This window comes from Centruroides vittatus, unplaced genomic scaffold, assembly GCF_030686945.1.
Source record: "Centruroides vittatus isolate TY-2023 unplaced genomic scaffold, ASM3068694v2 contig_2282, whole genome shotgun sequence".
In the NCBI taxonomy this organism is placed as follows: Eukaryota; Metazoa; Arthropoda; class Arachnida; order Scorpiones; family Buthidae; genus Centruroides; species Centruroides vittatus.
The window spans coordinates 1-18,490 of record NW_027121423.1 but is presented as its reverse complement, the minus strand read 5'-3'; the positions used below and the strand labels follow the sequence as shown (position 1 = coordinate 18,490).

At 30.3% G+C, this 18,490-nt stretch overlaps 2 protein-coding genes across 2 annotated transcripts; one reads left to right on the top strand and one right to left on the bottom strand.

Moving 5' to 3' along the window:
• Nucleotides 1–2,899: 2,899 nt before the first annotated feature.
• On the bottom strand, nt 2,900–5,676 carry LOC136971040 (actin-3-like). The gene is made up of 5 exons (XM_067265531.1): nt 5,618–5,676; nt 5,139–5,307; nt 4,442–4,681; nt 3,718–3,964; nt 2,900–3,428 (listed from the first exon to the last, which is right to left on the bottom strand). Exons 2-5 carry the CDS (start codon nt 5,262–5,264, stop codon nt 2,911–2,913), a joined length of 1,131 nt encoding a protein of 376 aa, XP_067121632.1. The 5' UTR covers nt 5,265–5,307; nt 5,618–5,676; the 3' UTR covers nt 2,900–2,910.
• Nucleotides 5,677–6,781: 1,105 nt separating this feature from the next.
• On the top strand, nt 6,782–17,433 carry LOC136971039 (T-complex protein 1 subunit zeta-like). Its single transcript, XM_067265530.1, has 6 exons — nt 6,782–6,979; nt 11,494–11,557; nt 14,681–14,815; nt 14,985–15,158; nt 16,927–17,141; nt 17,226–17,433. The coding sequence occupies exons 1-6, from the start codon at nt 6,843–6,845 to the stop codon at nt 17,431–17,433; spliced, it is 933 nt and encodes a 310-aa protein (XP_067121631.1). The 5' UTR covers nt 6,782–6,842.
• The last annotated feature ends 1,057 nt before the right edge of the window (nt 17,434–18,490 follow it).

Sequence of the window (18,490 nt, the reverse complement as noted above, 5' to 3'; positions counted from 1 at the left end):
AATCCTTTGATTTCGTCTGGATGACACCAACCGAACTTTATTGGGCTTCATTTTCAAATTGCGTACCTGTAAATTCTCCTGGCGTTCATTTTTCCATTAATCTCGAGAACTGAGTTAGATGAAAATCCAGGCCAGATATGGAAAGTTTAGGAGACGGAGGCTCCGATTAATTTTTAAATTAAAATATTAAAAATTTGCTGCCAGACATTGTGTAAATGTCACAATAAATAATTCCGATTTTATTGTTATTGGAAACTGATCAGTGGAGTGCCGTCCATGGAAGCTGTGGAAACGCCGCTTCCCTTGTATTTTCTAAAATATGAATACATATCGTATAGCGATTATTTTCATATTTTAACGTACTTTGAATTACTTTAAATTAATATTTTATTATAACCGCATTATGTATTTTATTACAAATTTCTATACATGTGAAAAAAATTATAAGATTCAAATATAAATTCGTATATGCATATTCCCAATGGAAGCGTCGTATTGTCGAATACGGGACAGCCACGGTGAATATACCTAAATCGTGCAAAGCAGTCAGATTACAGGCATTCGCGCACGCTTTACAGAGCACCAACCTCGCGGTTTAGCTGCTGGATGCCAATGCCCTAGATTATATATGATCTAATTATATAATCTAGGACCTTGGGTGAATGCTACCCATCAATAGATCATATAACGCTTTCAATGATTCCATCCATTAGCCACTGGTAGGAAGCTATTTGACTAAGTGCATTGTTTTTAAGATTTAAAAAGTAAACAATATTTTATGTTATTTTTATGTACTGTACGTTTCTTTACAAAGCTATATTTAATTATTATTTTCTTTTAATTATAATTATATTGACAGATTTTCAGACAAAATCTTTTACAATTTTTATCACTTTTAGATGTTAATAATTTTAAATATTATGTAAAACAATTTCCGAAGCGATTTTTAATTCTTTAAGTAAATTTTAATGGAGAATTTTTTGATTTATCTAAATTACGTAGTGAATTGCAATATTTATATTCGCATCCAGACTATACTAGCAAGTCACTCTTAGACATAAAAAAACATTATAATTAATGACGATCCGAACAGAGATGTACTAAACGAATTGTATGATTTAATATCATTAATTTTTACGGTACCATCTACCAGTGCGTGTGTTGAGCGCAGTTTTTCGACCACGAAGCGAATTTATACATTGGTGAGGAACACAGTCAGAAAAAAGATTGTCATTAGCGTTACTTTCGATAGAAATAAAGCTTTTAAATACTTTGATGGAATCGACGACGATGATAAAGTAATTAACGACATCGAATAGAGTTAGTTTATAAAAAATAATAAAACAAGTTTTTATATCTTTGTTTCGTGTCAATTATCTATTTTAGAATTAAAATAAACAAATTTTTTATTTCTGTCATTTTCCAGTATTTGTTTAAAATTTTTATGGTAACACAGCTTCCCTATCATCAAATGTCACGGCACGCCACTGAAACTGATAACTCAGTTCATACATTTGAAGGGGTTTTATTTAGAGAAAGAGCACGACCATTGAAAGACAGAGAGAGAGAGAGAGAGGCCAACTTTTGTTTCAAGAACAGAATTTAAGCATCAAGGACGGTGAACAAAATCGTTCTTCCGCATACTAACATCCATAGATACAAAAAAAAAAAAAAAAAAAAAAAAACTCTAAACTTTTCTTTTGCATTTCTCGATGTTTTAAAGTTCTCCGAGTGCAAAAGTGTAAAAATCTTCAGGGGGTCATTTTTTGACCAAGTATCATACTTTCCCTCTGTCATATATAAAGCCAGAGGTTCATTCATTAATAGGTTTTTCATCTGTACTTTACAACGTTTTATTAATCAACTAATTGCTAGTGGTAAAAAGCCTGTATTCAGTTTACAGATTCTCGGAAACTAAAAGAACTAAAACTTAACATTTAAAAACTTGTGGAAGAGAATTTTTTTTCTTTATCACAATTCAATGAATTGTAACATGAAATACCATCTTTTTATGAATAATAATAAATAGATGTCATGACGTTTGTATTTTATAAGAATCTCAACAACAAAAAAAAAAAAAATTATGTTTAAAATGATTTAGATCCGGATTTTTAATTTTTTTATGATTAAAATTTGTGTTTTTATGACATTTAATTTATATAATATATTTGAATATACATTTACAAACTGTCATATATATAAAGGATTGTACAATGCCATAATGTTTAAATCTTTGTATCTTTGCTAATAAAGATAAATGTTTAAAAATTATAAAAATATATTACGATATATTTGTCAAAAAATAAAGCAATGAGTTGCTTAATTTTGAGGGTAGGGATTTTATAAAAATTTATAAATGTTAATGAGTAAAATCTTCATTAAGTCCGACCCCTCTCGAGACATGACACTACTCTATCTTCCACCCCGTCGACCTTTAACTACGAAAATTTAATAACATCAATGCCCTTTATAAGCTATCATCCCAAATTTGATTTCTTAATCTTTACCCTATCCTGATATTAAAGGAATTAGACGCGAAAATACATATCCACGGAATTCCCCCTTCTTTTGTTTCTAGTTTTTTTTCAGTTTCAGGGGTCCTTGTTATGTATACCTAACAGCCGGGAAAATAAAAACAAGTATTTAGTAAAATTAAATCGACAAAAATATATTTTTCTATTATTTTAATTTATTTGTTAACAAATTATTTAGTAGAAGCATATTTATTTAGAAATTGAATATTAAAATCAAATAAAATTTACTTTTTATAATCAAAAACAACAACATTAATAAGCAAGTAAAAATCGTAATTACAATTAAATAAAACGCAAGTGTATCAGTATGTATCTTTGTTTATATCTGAATAGAATACGGATAGAACAAAAACATTGTAAGAAAATCAAACATAACTTAAAAACATTTGCGATGCACAATGCATGGTCCTGATTCATCATATTCCTGTTTCGATATCCACATTTGCTGAAAAGTTGACAGAGAAGATAAAATCGAACCACCAATCCACACCGAATATTTTCTTTCCGGTGGAGCAATTACTTTAATTTTCATGGTTGTCGGTGCCAGAGCCGTTATTTCTTTCTGGATACGATCGGCAATACCTGGATACATTGTAGTGCCTCCGGATAATACGGTGTTAGCGTACAAATCTTTACGAATATCAATATCACATTTCATAATGGAGAGATAAGTTGTTTCGTGTATTCCAGAACTTTCCATACCGAGAAAAGACGGTTTAAAAAGTGCTTCGGGACAACGGAACCTTTCACTTCCAATTGTTATCACTTGGCCATCTGGTAATTCATAAGATTTTTCAATAGTTGATGATACGGCAGAATTTGCCATCTCTTGTTCAAAATCCAAAGCAACATAGCAGAGCTTCTCTTTAACATCTCGCACTATTTCTCTCTCTGCTGGAATAATTTAAGAATAAAACTAAGTTATTGTTTTAAATCTGAGATGCGCAAAAGGTTTAAAGGTTTATTTTTATTTAGTTACTTAGTATGTAATAAATTGTGGCAATATTTTCTTGATGTTGCCATAATTTCTATTGAACTATCTCCAGACACATTATTAACATGTTTGGAGTACGGTGCAACGAATTAATTTTATAAACATTGTTATTTTTTAATAGTCCCTTTTAATTTTAAACTTAGAAAATTAAGAAAACATAATCATCCCTAAACTATTTGACTAACTTACCAGTTGTTGTAAAAGAATATCCACGTTCTGTTAAAATTTTCATTAAATAATCAGTTAAATCTCGTCCGGCTAAATCTAATCGAATTATAGCATGAGGCAAAGCATAACCTTCATATATTGGAACAGTATGAGATACTCCATCACCAGAATCCATAACTATACCAGTTGTTCTTCCAGAAGCATAAAGCGATAAAACTGCTTGAATTCCAACATACATGGCTGGTGTATTGAATGTTTCAAACATAATCTGTGTTTAACAAAAAAAGTAATTTAAATATTTTTTTGAAATTATCAGGTTTACTTATTATTATTTTTATTTTTTTACGTTTAATGCTTTTAAACTTTGTTTCTGTATCTATAATAATTTTTAAAGAAATGTCTTCATGAATATTTCAAGGCCTATCAGAATTTCAGATTATTCTTTTTTTAAAAACGGATATATTACTTTTGGTTCTCAGTTAATCATTGATAAAATGAAAATATTATAATTAACGAATAATTCAAAATGATTTTAATATCTAAATAATATATATATATATATATTATTTAGATATATATAGATATTATTATATATTATATATTATATATATAGATATATATTAGATATTATGATAAATATATATATATATATATATATATATATATATATATATTACATGATGTAAACATTTATGATATGTTTTTATAAACTAAAGTATAAAGCTATGAATAATAAATAATTTACTTGAGTCATTTTTTCTCTGTTTGCCTTGGGATTTAAAGGTGCTTCTGTTAAAAGGACTGGATGTTCTTCGGGTGCAACTCTTAATTCGTTGTAAAATGTATGATGCCATATTTTTTCCATGTCGTCCCAATTGGTTACTATTCCATGCTCGATGGGATACTTTAAAGTCAGAATTCCTCTTTTACTCTGAGCTTCGTCACCTACATAGCTATCTTTTTGACCCATACCAACCATTATTCCCTTTGAAAAAGGTTTTATTATAATTAAATACATTTAAAGTAATCGTTCGTTTATTTTATACTTTCAAATTTTAGTTTTATTTCAAATATAAAAGCAACAAACTAATAGTACGTATATAATTACTATTTTATCGAAAAGTGCTTTCAATATGTAAACCACTAATTCTGTTTTTCTGATTAAAAACAGGTTTGCATTTTTATTTCTAATCAAGTACCGTCCACTTTAGCTACTTTGCTTTTACGAAAGACCCACGTTAAAGGAAAAAGGTGAGAAGAAAATATAACGCTTATCGGTTGTTTTGCAGCGAGCACTTACCTGGCAGGTATACCGATAATTGTGTACTCGGTTTTAGAGGCAGAGTGCACCCTGCCTCTAAATTAATAATAAAGTTTAAACCTTTGAAAGCATTTTTCATTGAAGAGAAACTAGAAAATCTGTTATTCAAATATAAACCTGCCTGATGACGTGGTCTTCCAACTATTGAAGGAAAAACAGCTCGGGGAGCATCATCACCCGCGAATCCAGCTTTACATATTCCAGATCCATTGTCTACGACAAGAGCTGAAACTTCGTCTTCACACATGATTTACTCGAATAGAGTATTTATTATTCAGTATCGTTCAGCTGTATGAAATATACAGTCGTAAATATATTTGAGAAAACCTGAACAAATGTAAAAAAACGCTTAAATGACTCTTAAAGATAAAAATGAATACAATATTAACGTTAGAATTCATAAACCTTGTACCAAGTATAGTTAAGATGGCAGCCTGCCTCTCTGGGGATCCGGAATCGAATTCGGACGGGCAAATTGAAAGGTCCGTCATTAATTATAAAATATTGTATAAATAATATAATATGGCATGATTATAATAGTTTCTGAATATTTGATTAAAATTATAAATATTAAATAAAGCAAAGTACCTATTTCAGAAGATTAATAAACGCTTTAAATTTGAAAAACCGTTAGAGTTATTCGGCAGCCAACGCTGTTTTAATTTGAAAATAATGTTTATGATCTTAATGTAATTTTTAATTTTCTAATTTATTAATTTTAATTTTGAATTATTCATTTAAACATTATTAATTTTAAAATTGTAAAATTAAATTTCAAAATTAAGTGTGTATTTTATTTTCAATTTTTATTTATTTATTTATTTTTTTTATAATTTTTTATTTGCCAAGTTTAAAATGTTTTAAAATTATTTTTTTTCTTTATTAATATAATTTTTATCATAGTGTAATTATAATTTATTTAACATAAAAATATCGTACTTTACATTGGCTGGCAAAAGGAAGGCGCGCGAGTCTGATGTCTTTGTTTTATTCTTTGTTCAGTTAATACGTTTGTTATTTTTTATTTTATTATAAAAAGTTTATTATTTATTATATAATAAGATATTTTCTTAAACTTCTTAATAAATACGTCGCGTACGCAATTTTATGAAATTAGCTAAAATTTTAAAATTAAGAAAAATAATGAAATTTCAAAATTAATTTTTTTCATTGGTGTAATTTTTTTTCTCCGTGGAGCCTGCTTTTACCGCTTTAGTATTTTGTACAATAGTTTTTTTAAATGATAAATTCAATTTCTTTTAAAAATTCTTTCTGCCTTTGGGCTGTAACTATGCCCATCACGTATTTGACCAGGCCGAAAATGAGGGTGACATATCCGGGATGGACGACGGGATGGCCGAGCGGTCAAGGTGGCAGCCTACCGTTCTGGGGCATCCGGGATCGAATCCGAACGGGTCGAAAAATCCCTAGAAATTTTTCAGATGGTGATCCTTCCGGATATGCCGGTCCCAGTCCGTCACAACCCGCCGCCCCATTGTGGGTTTAGCCGAACCATAATGGGCCTTCTAAAAGAGGCCCTCTTAGTTCCCACAGGGTGGAAAGAGTAAAAAAAAAAAAAGTATTATTCCGCATCATCATTGATTGGATTTTCAATCAAGTTTGAACAAAATGTTGATAAAATTATGATAAAAATTTGACGAATAAAAAAAAATACAATAATAAATTTATAAAGAGAATTTTTATAATTCAAAACTTTATTCGATTTTCAAAATAACTTAGGTGGCGCTGTCTCAAATGAGTCAATCTGCCGTCTAGCGATCGTTTTACCAAATAGTCAGAGAAAGAACTAGAATCAATCAGGAGAATGGCTGCTGTTATTGCATTAAATCCTAAAGCCGAAATTGCTAGACACGCTCAAGCTTTAGCAGTTAATATAAGTGCGGCTAGAGGTCTACAGGATGTTCTTAAAACCAATTTAGGACCGAAGGGAACTATGAAAATGTAAGTAGTTGACCGGCATGAAGCTAAGCCTCTCCTTGTTCTCGACACGTGTTTCGTTATTCTGAGGAAAATTCTGTAAAAAAGATTTCTAGCCAAAATCTGTATTTTATTATTATTATTCGAAATATAAATAACTTATTAAGAAACTGCTCTTTAGTTTAAAGGTATTTTTTAAAAATTGCTTATTCATAAAATCCAATATTCAAATGAACTTTAATATTTAGATCTAATTGATGATATAATTTTTCTTAATTACATAGATTTAATGCACAAATTTAAAGGATGTTTAAGTTTAAAAGATGATTATTATTTATAATTCATTAATTAAATTAATATTTACATTTTTTGTACTTTATTCTACTGATGTGTAATGTTACACCCTCATACATCGAAGATGGGTGGGCAGAAATAGACATCAACCTGCTAACAGAATCGCGTTTGAATTTGGATTGGATCCTCAAAAATTACGTGGAGATTTTATCTGTACGTGTTTGATCCTTTCTTGTTTCCTGACAAACCTATAAGTGCTTGAATCCACGAAGTCCATCAAAGATTCAAGCACTTCTGGCTGCTAGATGATTGAAGCAGTTAAGGCTAAGCTATCACTCTGGGGATCAGTGATCAAATCCAGGCAAATACTGTCCATTAAAATTTCTGGAATTATTTCAAATATGTTGGGCCTTGTCACTTAGCTTCCTCTGTCGAGAGCCTGGAGGGCCTGGCTAAATACGTGATGGTATGGAAAAAGGTCCTCGGCTGTTGTATAGATTGCACCCTATGGAATTTTGGGACTTTGAGTATATATCTTAACTCGGAACCGAGAGAGTTCAACGATACCCTACTTTTGGACCGGAGACCAACAATAAGAAAGTTATCATATTTACAATTTCTTGCCTTTTACAATGCATTCTATGCCATTTTAGAGTTTTCCAGTAGGTGGCATTCGACTGTTTGTGCTCTTGATGGACTCCTTCTCCTGGAGGGGAGCTGCCGGCAGGCCGCCCAGTGTTTAATATCACTAGTTATTGATTCATAGTAGTTCTTGAACAAAAGAAAAAAAAAAAGGAAATGTATACTGAACTACAAGCAGTGGACAACTTTTTTAGTTTCGGTCTTCAGTCTGAAAGTAGGGTATCAAACTCATCTCGGTCCCGAGTTAAGATATATACTCAGTCCCAAAATTCCATAGGGTGCAATCTATACAACTTCCAGGTCCTCTTATGGCCCACAGGATCAGAGTCAAAGATGAAAAAATAAACTCTCCAAATAATTTGGCCAGTTGTCCCTAATCCAAAATGCAAACTTTCAAGTTCTCGCTGTTGCAGCAAGCTAATACCAGCTTTATGCAATTTGCTCAAAATGTATAATTGTGATGCAAAATGTCTTCTATTGTGGATAACATTATTTTTATTGACAATGTTGTATTTGAGATATAATTTTATAATAGTTTTGATTTACATTCAAGAAAGTCACTTTCTCCTGATACTACATCTGTTTAAAAGCAACTAAAGTACACTGCGAAATGCAATACTTTGTGTTAAGACTTATCAAATGATAAGAAAAATAATCATTTACCTTCATCATCTAGTTTTTGAAAAAATTACTGATTTTGGCAAACAATAATGACAAAAATAAAAATGGCACAGTTAACAGATTATTTGAAGAAAAATTTGAATTGCTAAAATTCAATAGAAATGTATGTTCTACCAATAAAAAAATGGTTTACAAAGGTAAAGCTGGATTATTAATATGTTAGCAGATATGTGCAGTGTTGCCCAGCAAAAAGTAGCAACAGATATTAAAATGAAAATAATATTAAGATATTGGTTATTTTCTACAATTAACTGATGTACAATTTACAGTTGAATATGAAGTAATCAGCCAGCCAATCAATTTTTGTAAAAGAAAGGACTAAATATGTAAATTTGGCATTCTCAAAACCTCTAAAAACATTGTTCTCTCTGGTAACTTTATATTATTATTTCATTTTCCTGTTTGAATGCCACAGTCCTGATGTTCAAATAGAAAGGGAACTTTTGCAGTTGGATTGAAGTTAATTTGAGTAAAAATAGTTATTTACCAGTGCCTGGATGAGAGAATGATCTTGGCAAAGTCTTATTGCATCTGCTTAAACTGTGTCAAAATGTATAAAGAATGAACAAACATAATTTTGTATTTATGAATAGAAATCAGCTCATCTAATTATATTTTCATTGACATAAGATTATTAAATGAGCTGATGATTATTGTGTAAAAATTTACTACGATAATTTGGAATTATAAAAATAATTTAAATCTATACGAATGTTGCAAAATGAATTTTGTATATGCTTTTGCAACACAGTCGGGAAAAAATAGTACATTCTTGATCAGTGTCTGATTGGACAAAATTTGAAATGTTTAGAATAGATTCATATCTGTATAATTTTCTAAATTGGTAGTAGTAATTGTCAAATACACCAAAGAAAATGTGAATTTCTAAAGTTTGAAAAATATTTAAAAAGAATGATTAAATAATGAGATAAAAGCAACAAGGGATGCCACTTACTAAAAATTAACAAAAATAAAAATTATCTATGGCATTACTGGAAAATATGTTTAATTAACTTCATTTAGTTTGAAAATAACTAAATGTAGTTAATTAAACATATTTTACATATATTTAAACATATATCTGTAACTAATAATTATTTCTGTCTCAATGGTGGTTTTTATTTGCAGAAACATTGAGTGCTTATAGGCTTGTCTCTCTTGGCTATTTTAGCTGAGTTAATTATGAGAGCCATACAATTCAAAGTGTTTTGATCCTCACTTTATATACATTACATCTTTTATATCTGTTGTATGTGGATGATGTACTGCTAGCTTGGGATGGCTTGGAGGGCGAGTTACTTCAATTTAAACATTCTTGTCAGCTGTTCTCCCAACCATCTCATTTACTAAAGAGGAAAATAAGATCTCTTTCTTGGATTTACTTGTGTACAGATCTCTCATTGGACTTATCTCTTTTTCACAAATTTATTGAACCGCCTTAATTATCCCTTCCACTGTTTTCCAGCCTACCAGCTCCAAAAATTTGGCCATTAGTGCTTATACATAGGGCTTTTTTGTACCTTTCATCCCAACTGATGATGGGTACAAAAAAGTGTTATCCATGAGCAGTTGGGAGATGAAGAGCTGGCCCACATTAAATTAGCAGTGTGCAGGGCTGTATATTCTCTCGCCAAGTTTAATTATTTGGTCAATTAGGTAAAAAATGCATTATTTCCCCGGTCCACTTTATTTCTTAAGAAGGAACTGTGTTTGTGTCACCAGCCATCCTGTACCTGGGCCCCTCTTCTTTACGTATATGCCGAGCCTTTAGAAAATTCAGGTATATACTACCACTAACTCCCCAGCCCACATTGCATAAAATACTTTGCAATGATAGAGACGAGTGTTACACTTTTTGAAAAGTCTAGAGTTTATACTTTACCTTTACGAATTCACTAACTGGGTCAAATTTATTATATGTATATAGGTGCCACTACCAAAATGCTTCATGCCCATCTCGCAGAGCATCGTGAAGATATTACACATAGGAGATGTTCAACAGAACTAGCCAAAAAAAGTGATGGAATATAACTTTGATCATCTTTGGTTACAACTTTTGCTGGGTAAAATGCTGTGGGGAATAGGAGAATCTTGTTTGTTTGGGAGTCTGTTTATTACATCAATGTTCCCATGCAACTCCCCACACTTAATATTCCAGAGCTGTGGGTCACACTGTTCAACTTGCTAAAACTGTAGGTCACTCAGTTACGTGACAAGAACATACTGGTAACAAGGGGGCTCCAGTGTTTTTAAATTTTCTTTACGCTCTTAACAATTATTTCTGTGTATATTAATTCTGTTATTTTTGTTAACCATTGCCATCATATATTACGTTTATTTTGTAATAGCATACAATTTTTGTATTTTTGAAATTTTTATGTTCCATGCTTGTGCGTAAAGTGCAATTTGAAGATATGTTCTATCTCTAGATTTATAATGTTCCATCCACCATATTATCTGAAGAAGACTGTTATATACTGTTGAAAGTGCTTGTACTCTTTAATTAAATGTATTTACCAGTAATGCCAATAGACTGTTTTATATATTTTTGTTTATTGTGAATAATTAAATATTCTTTTTAAATATTTTTAAAGAATAATTAAAAAAATCAAGAAACTGAATAAGACTATTCAAAATATTTTCCGAAGAAGACAAACGAAAACAGTAAATTAAATCATTTCAAATAAATATATTATTGGTTCTTAAACTCATATTTTCAAATACATTAAAAATTTCAATCCACGGAGGAAATGGGTTAAGATTTATTGGAAGATATTGCAGTAAACTTGTTATTGGTTTTAGCAAAAATTCAGGTGGAAAGATTAAATATGAAATAATAGATGTCTATAGAACTTCTTAGTTTGTATCATATAATAATGGTTATGATGATTAACTGACGTTTCCATTATTGATTTTTGCAGGTTAGTGTCTGGAGCTGGAGACATCAAAATAACAAAAGATGGAAATGTTCTTTTACATGAAATGGTAAATATAATGCATATTACTGATTATTTGTGCTTATAAACATTATTATTATTATTATTTTCTTTTTTTCTGCCCTCTGGTTACTAAGATGATATATATATATATATATATATCTGCTATGGTGAGAGATAGCTTGACATCCAAAACAGATTGCATATTAAAAATTCCTTGGGTTGCACATCCAGATTCAATCCTGGAATGTAAAATGTCATCAAAGCCATGATTTATCAATATCTGTAATAGTTTTTCAATACTTTTATAGATGAATGTAATTAAAACTGCAATGCTGACATATTCTTTAGATGCAGATTCAAGTTAGGTATAGCTTTAATTGCATCATTCTTTATAACACAGGGTCAATTACAGAAAGTCTGGCTGAAATTTTGATTAGACATTACTATACTTTCTAATCTTTCTTTAGATAGCTGATCACTTTTAGCTATTTTTTGTTTCAAAAGTCATGATGATATTCTATATTATGGAAACTGCACAAAGACACTTTTTTTCAACTTTAGAATGAAGAGAACTTTTACAGCTTAAGAATAGTTTACAGTTAAAACCTCTTCCTAAAATGTAGATTTGATAGAATTTCTTTCAAGTTTGAATTCATTTCTAAATTTTCCTAATCATTGAATTCAAGTTGTTTAAATTGTTACAGTGAAAAAACAGTCTTAACTGAGAAAGAATTGTTGTTGTACAGTACATGTATCATTTCTGTGTCATCCTCACTTGCTGTATTTCCAACTCAGACCAATTAATCTCAGAAGAGAATTGAATGTAATCTTGAAGTTTGGCTATGTACAAAGGTTTGCTGAATTTGTGAACAATTGACATTGTTCTCTATCATAATTTCCTGCAGAAAGGTACATAGAATATTTCCTCAATTCTAATACTCAGATTTTGATTTTAAATTTGTGGTAAGCTAATTTTTATGAAAGAAGAAGTTTTTAAATAATTAGTTTTATTAAATTTCATTAGTAACAAGTTTAGAAAAGCAATACAAATGCTGTGGGGACAGGTAATGTTTGGTGGCTGTTTCCACTTACTTCTGCATACAATAACTTTTCTTTTAATGCTGTATCATGTTGTTGTCATAAAGGTATTTTAAACATTAAGTTAAACTCCTATTTTAATGTTTAAAATGTTTAAATTAAACACTTGTTATCAACAAAGTTCGTTTAAATTGATATTATTGAGTAGCATAATTAAAAACATTATTGAAGCATGAAATACAAGGGGTATTCAAATGAAAAGGTACAAAACGTTGTCACAACCAAACTGGTTGAAATGGGAATATGCCGCTTTGGGATACCATAGTGAAACATTTAGGAATGCGAATGTAGTGTCTGGTGTGGTTGTGCGTCATGCACGTGCACCCACATATGAAGCAGGAGAGAAGCAGGCAGTGCATGTGAGGACATCGTGTCAATACTCGTTGAATTCCTCGAGCATCAAAAAATCATTAATAGCAACATGTACTGTGAGACACTCCGTAGCCTACACAAGTCCATCAAGAGCAAATGGCCTGGGCTGTCATGGAGGGAGTGATTCTGCTCCACGATAATGCGCATCCACACATCTCCAGGGTTACACAAAGTGTAATGGCCAAGTTCAAATGGGAGAAGCTTGAGCATCCGCCCTACAGCCCGGACATGTTGCCCTGCAACTTCCATCTGTTTGGTCTGCTCAAAAAACATTCAAAGGGAAGTGCTTCAACTCAGATGATGAACTGAAGGATACAGTGGAAGACTTGCTCTTGTCATGGCCACAGGAATTCTGGGAACAGGGAATCCTTTGGCTCATTAAACAGTGGGATAGTTGTGCTCAGGCCTCTGGTGATTACTTTGAATAAATACTTCAGTTATACCCACAATGTTGTTTCATTACCTTTTCATTTGAACACCCCTCATAACATCATGTGGTCCACTAACAATGACTTATGATTGTTATTTTGAATATGAATGTAAAATGTCATCAATTCGTGTGACATAATTTAATACTTTAATCAGTACTTGTTTACCACTTATAACCATTATGAAAGTGTAATGAAAGTATCCTTTTAAATTTCTCTTCTATTATAATTTTTACAGACCTATGTTACATGTTATGAATGAACAAATTTTATAAAGCTATAATCATCTGGGGATGACTATATTAAACAAATTTCTATTGAATAAAAGTGAAATTTTGAATATTTCTCCATTGTTAACTATTGGTTATGTTAAGTCACAGCTTAGATCTGATCAGAGGCTCAACTTACAGTTTGGATATAGGAGGGAAAAGATTGGGCAAGAGAAATGAAATGTGAAGTTTTGAAAAGATTAAATAGTTGAATAAATGAAATACAAAACAACCATTACATTAAAAGCTGGGTATTCACATGAGTGATTTTTCCACGTAATTTGAATGCTTTCAGGTCTGCACATCATTGACCTAGAAAAAATGAGTATCTAAATTGTGTAGTTGGATACAAATTACCCTCAAATTGGAGCCCTGCAGCCAATTAGCATAAGATGATTTGACATAATTTTCTACAGACTAGCTGAATGGATGAATATACTAACAAAAATTAATAGATATAGTTTACAATTTTCTGAAAATTTTAGATAAAAGGAATGAAAAGGTAATAAAGATAAAAAATGATTAAAATAAAGAAAAAAAACATTGATTTATTGAGTCTTTCACTAAAGCTGATTGTATCATCATCATCCATTTTTGATATATTTTCCTTTTCTGCCAGATAGCATAGAAATTAACTGTGAATCATGTTGTCAAAATCGTTATTTCATGTGATTATGTGCTGGTTTGGCACAGTGAAATCACTCATGTGCTTACCCAGCCTAAAGCATTTTTAAAATATACTTGAAAGATTTACATTATAATTTTCTGTATAAATATACATTAATTTTTATGAATTTTTAGGAAGATTGATTCTTTTAGTAATGAATACTGTAAAAAAAAAAATTGAAATGCAGTAATTTGTTCTGAAGGTGGTCTCGGACATTGTTTTTATTTTTGTTCTTACAAAACAATTTCTAAGTATAGACAAACAATGAAGAAATATAAAACCTTATTGAATATATTCAAAATATTAATTTAGTTAACTTATCTCCTTATTTTCAGCAAATTCAACATCCAACAGCTTCGTTAATTGCTCGAGCATCTACTGCTCAAAATGATATTGTAGGAGATGGAACAACATCTACGGTGTTGATCATAGGAGAATTACTTAAACAAGCAGATATGTATATTTCTGAGGTAAGTCATAGAAGTAATTTTCTTTATAGTATAACATTGAAATATATTTTTGTGACAATTTGTATTTCACATTCTCAGTTTAAACATTTACATACAAATAATTTAAGCATTAATAAATATATTATTCAATAAGTCTATCAATAATTTACACATGTAAATTTTCTATTAGGGTCTTCATCCACGAATTCTTACTGAAGGCTTTGATTTAGCAAAAACTAAAGCATTGGAAGTTTTGGATCAAATGAAAATTACTCAAGAAATGGATAGAGACATGCTAGTAAATGTTGCAAGAACATCTCTTCGCACTAAAGTGCATACTGAATTGGCTGATCATTTAACTGAGGTATATGGTTAGATAAGTTTTTTAAATTTTACAGAACATTTTTATAAAAATAGAAAAAAACACTTTTTATAATATGCAATATATGAAGAAGATTGATGTTGAATTTCAACTGAAACATAGCTTGTGTTTTGAATATGGACTAGTTTGTGAGCAATATCTTTCTAGTTAATTTCATGTAACCATCTTAAGATTTGTTTTTATACATTTCTAATATAGTCTTTAATGTCACTTATGAGAAATAAGTAATTTACAATATTATGTTTTATTGTACCAGTTATGTGTCATCAAAGAGTGTTTGGATATAAAACTGAAAAGGTATTTACAAAGTATTAACAGTTGGCAAGAGGGCCACACAATAAGGGCTGTACTAATATTAAGGATCTGGGTTTGAATCCTATTTGTACAAGTTACGATATTGTTTCCTGTGTTTATGGTCTGATTTTACCGCATATCAGATTTGCCTGAAGTGACAAAATTATGGCTAGTTGTACAATCTTCATATGCTGGTGCCTTGCATTATATATCGACACTCAATCCTCAACCTAAAATATTTATTTCAACAGACTTTTAACCCATTATCCCATGTAGTAACAATAATTTTCTGCAACAACTAGTTTTTCATTTTTCACCAAATTGTCTTACTTAGTATAACCTCGAATGTTTGTCTCCATAAGATAACCTGGAGTACTCTGACTTTAGATGATTTAAATTTTTGTATTTTTCAGGTTGTATTTTATGCCTGAAAAAGACAGAAGAATAATTTTTCTGACAAATTTATTTGCTTAATTTACTGCTATGTATGCATTCACACTGAAATTAATATATAACAGTAAATTAAGCAGATAGCCATTGTCAAGTGAAACGTTTTGATGTTAGAAGTATTGTTTATAAACTTTGATAAACACCTATAAAAGATATTTGATAGAGCTTTCTATCAAATATCTTTTATAGGTGTGTTCAGGTTTGCTATCTGAACATTTGTTACATGAATATAAAGAAATTTGAATCTCCAAATTTTCTGTTTTGATATCTGATTTAGAACTATGAACTGTTCAGTTTGTTCATTATGCTTTTGTCCACTTACAAAGTTCATTTTTGTATGCTACCATGTGTAACAGTTGCTCAACTGTTTAACTGCTTAAGCATCATGGGACAAATGCCATATTTATTTGTACTATTTTTGAGGTGATTCATAAATTTATGCATTTGTATGCTCTATACTTGGCTTCTTAAATAATATAGTAATCATAATTTTATCATTTGAGATGATGTGAAATTTTGATAACAATGGAAATTATATGTACGTACGTACATGCTGTCTTTCATAAAATAATTAAATTTTCTATTGTTTCCAAAATTCTGTTTTATTACATAATTTTTTAGATTAATTAATCTTATTTTCTATATTTAACTTTGAAAAGGCTTTTTATTTTTTTGCTGATAAACACATTGCAAAGTAACACTGCAATAATCATTTTGAATGAATTTCTTCTGGATTGGGAACACAGAATTTTTTCCATAAGAAATATTTATCAAGTGATTAAAACATTTTAATTATTTACCATACATTTTTCAGGAACAAAGCGTAAATAAATATACTAAAATTAATGTATATTAAATAGTTCCTCTCTCTTTCATGCCATTTCTTGGTTTAAATACTATAATATTGTTATAGAAATATTTTTTGTAACACTTTTTAATTCTCAATAATTACTAAAATCTTGCTATATCTCAGTTTTATTTTATAAAGAAAATATTCCAATTATAGGTGTGTGTTGATGCAGTCTTAGCTATTCAACAGCCAAACACACCAATTGATTTGCATATGGTTGAGATCATGGAAATGCAACACAAGACTGATCAAGATACTTCTCTTATTCGTGGTCTAGTTATGGATCATGGTGCACGTCATCCAGACATGAAGAAACTCGTTCGAAATGCATACATTTTAACTTGTAATGTCTCTCTAGAATATGAGAAAAGGTAAAAGAATGCAATTCAGATTTACTTGTTTAAGTATTTAAAGCATTGTATATAAATTTTGCTGTGTTTTGAATTTGTTTTTAGTGAAGTGAATTCAGGATTTTTTTACAAGTCTGCTGAAGAAAGAGAGAAGTTAGTGAAAGCTGAACGTCAGTTTATTGAAAATCGCGTTTACAAAATAATTGAATTGAAGAAAAAAGTTTGTGATGGAACTGATAAAAATTTTGTTGTGATAAATCAAAAGGTATGGATAATATTTTTTCTAACAAACAAACCAAACAAACTGAATTAACTTAAACTTTATTTTTAGTATAAAAAAACCTATTCAGTTGGGTTGGAAATTTTAATTTATTTCTTGTATTTTTATATATATTTTTAATGATAATTAGTTTAGCTTTTATTTGCATAGAACAAAACTAATTTAATTTTGAGGTAGTTACAACTGTCCCTTACAAATAAACATACTAAAAAATCATGTAATTATATTGTTTAACAACTTAACAATAAGTTAATTTAAATCAAAATCACATCTCTCACTGTCCCAAAAATATAAAGGCATAATACAAAATCACTAGAACCGTAGAAAGTATTGCTACAAATCTTTAATAATAATCAACTAATAACCAACACAGTCTGAAATTGATTGTATAACAAAAAAAGGAGAAGTGTATCTACAAGGTTATAAGTTTTTGAAGGACTATTGTAGTTATATATCCAAACGAACAACCAATCTGATACTGGAGGACTATATAATTCATTCAACAAAACCTTAATTACTCCAGTTAACTCAGTTCATATATCATCAAATGTTTTCAACCCATTCTGGGTCTTCCTCAGGATATCGTTGTAAGAAATACACCAACGTGTGAAATGGAACATGCAAATTGAATCCAATTCGATTCAAATTACGAATAAAACGGTTGAGCTTGATAATGAAACAATCCTCTCGTGCTACGATGACAGTTTAGCGCGTGAGAAGTAATTGCTGCAAGTTGCCGCATAACTGTTAAATAAATCTATTGTGATGTAATTACCGTGTGCTCTCCCCCTCATAACAGTACTTCCACACTTGTGAAATGTTGGCCGCATCTTTATAATTAATGCATGTGTTTCGTAATCCCGCTTTGTATATTTTGAGGGTCTCCAGGATTCTGAGTTGGTCTATGCGGTGGGAGAGTCTTATGAGACAGGCACTTTGTAGATCGGCCGTGATTCCAGATTCAGAGGTGACACATGCAAGGGCGGTGGTATGTTTCTGTTTGTCTATGTCATACTTGTGTTCTTTTAAGCATTGTTGCAGGGAGCGTTTGGTTGAGCCCACATAAACCAAGCTATTATTGAATCTGCTA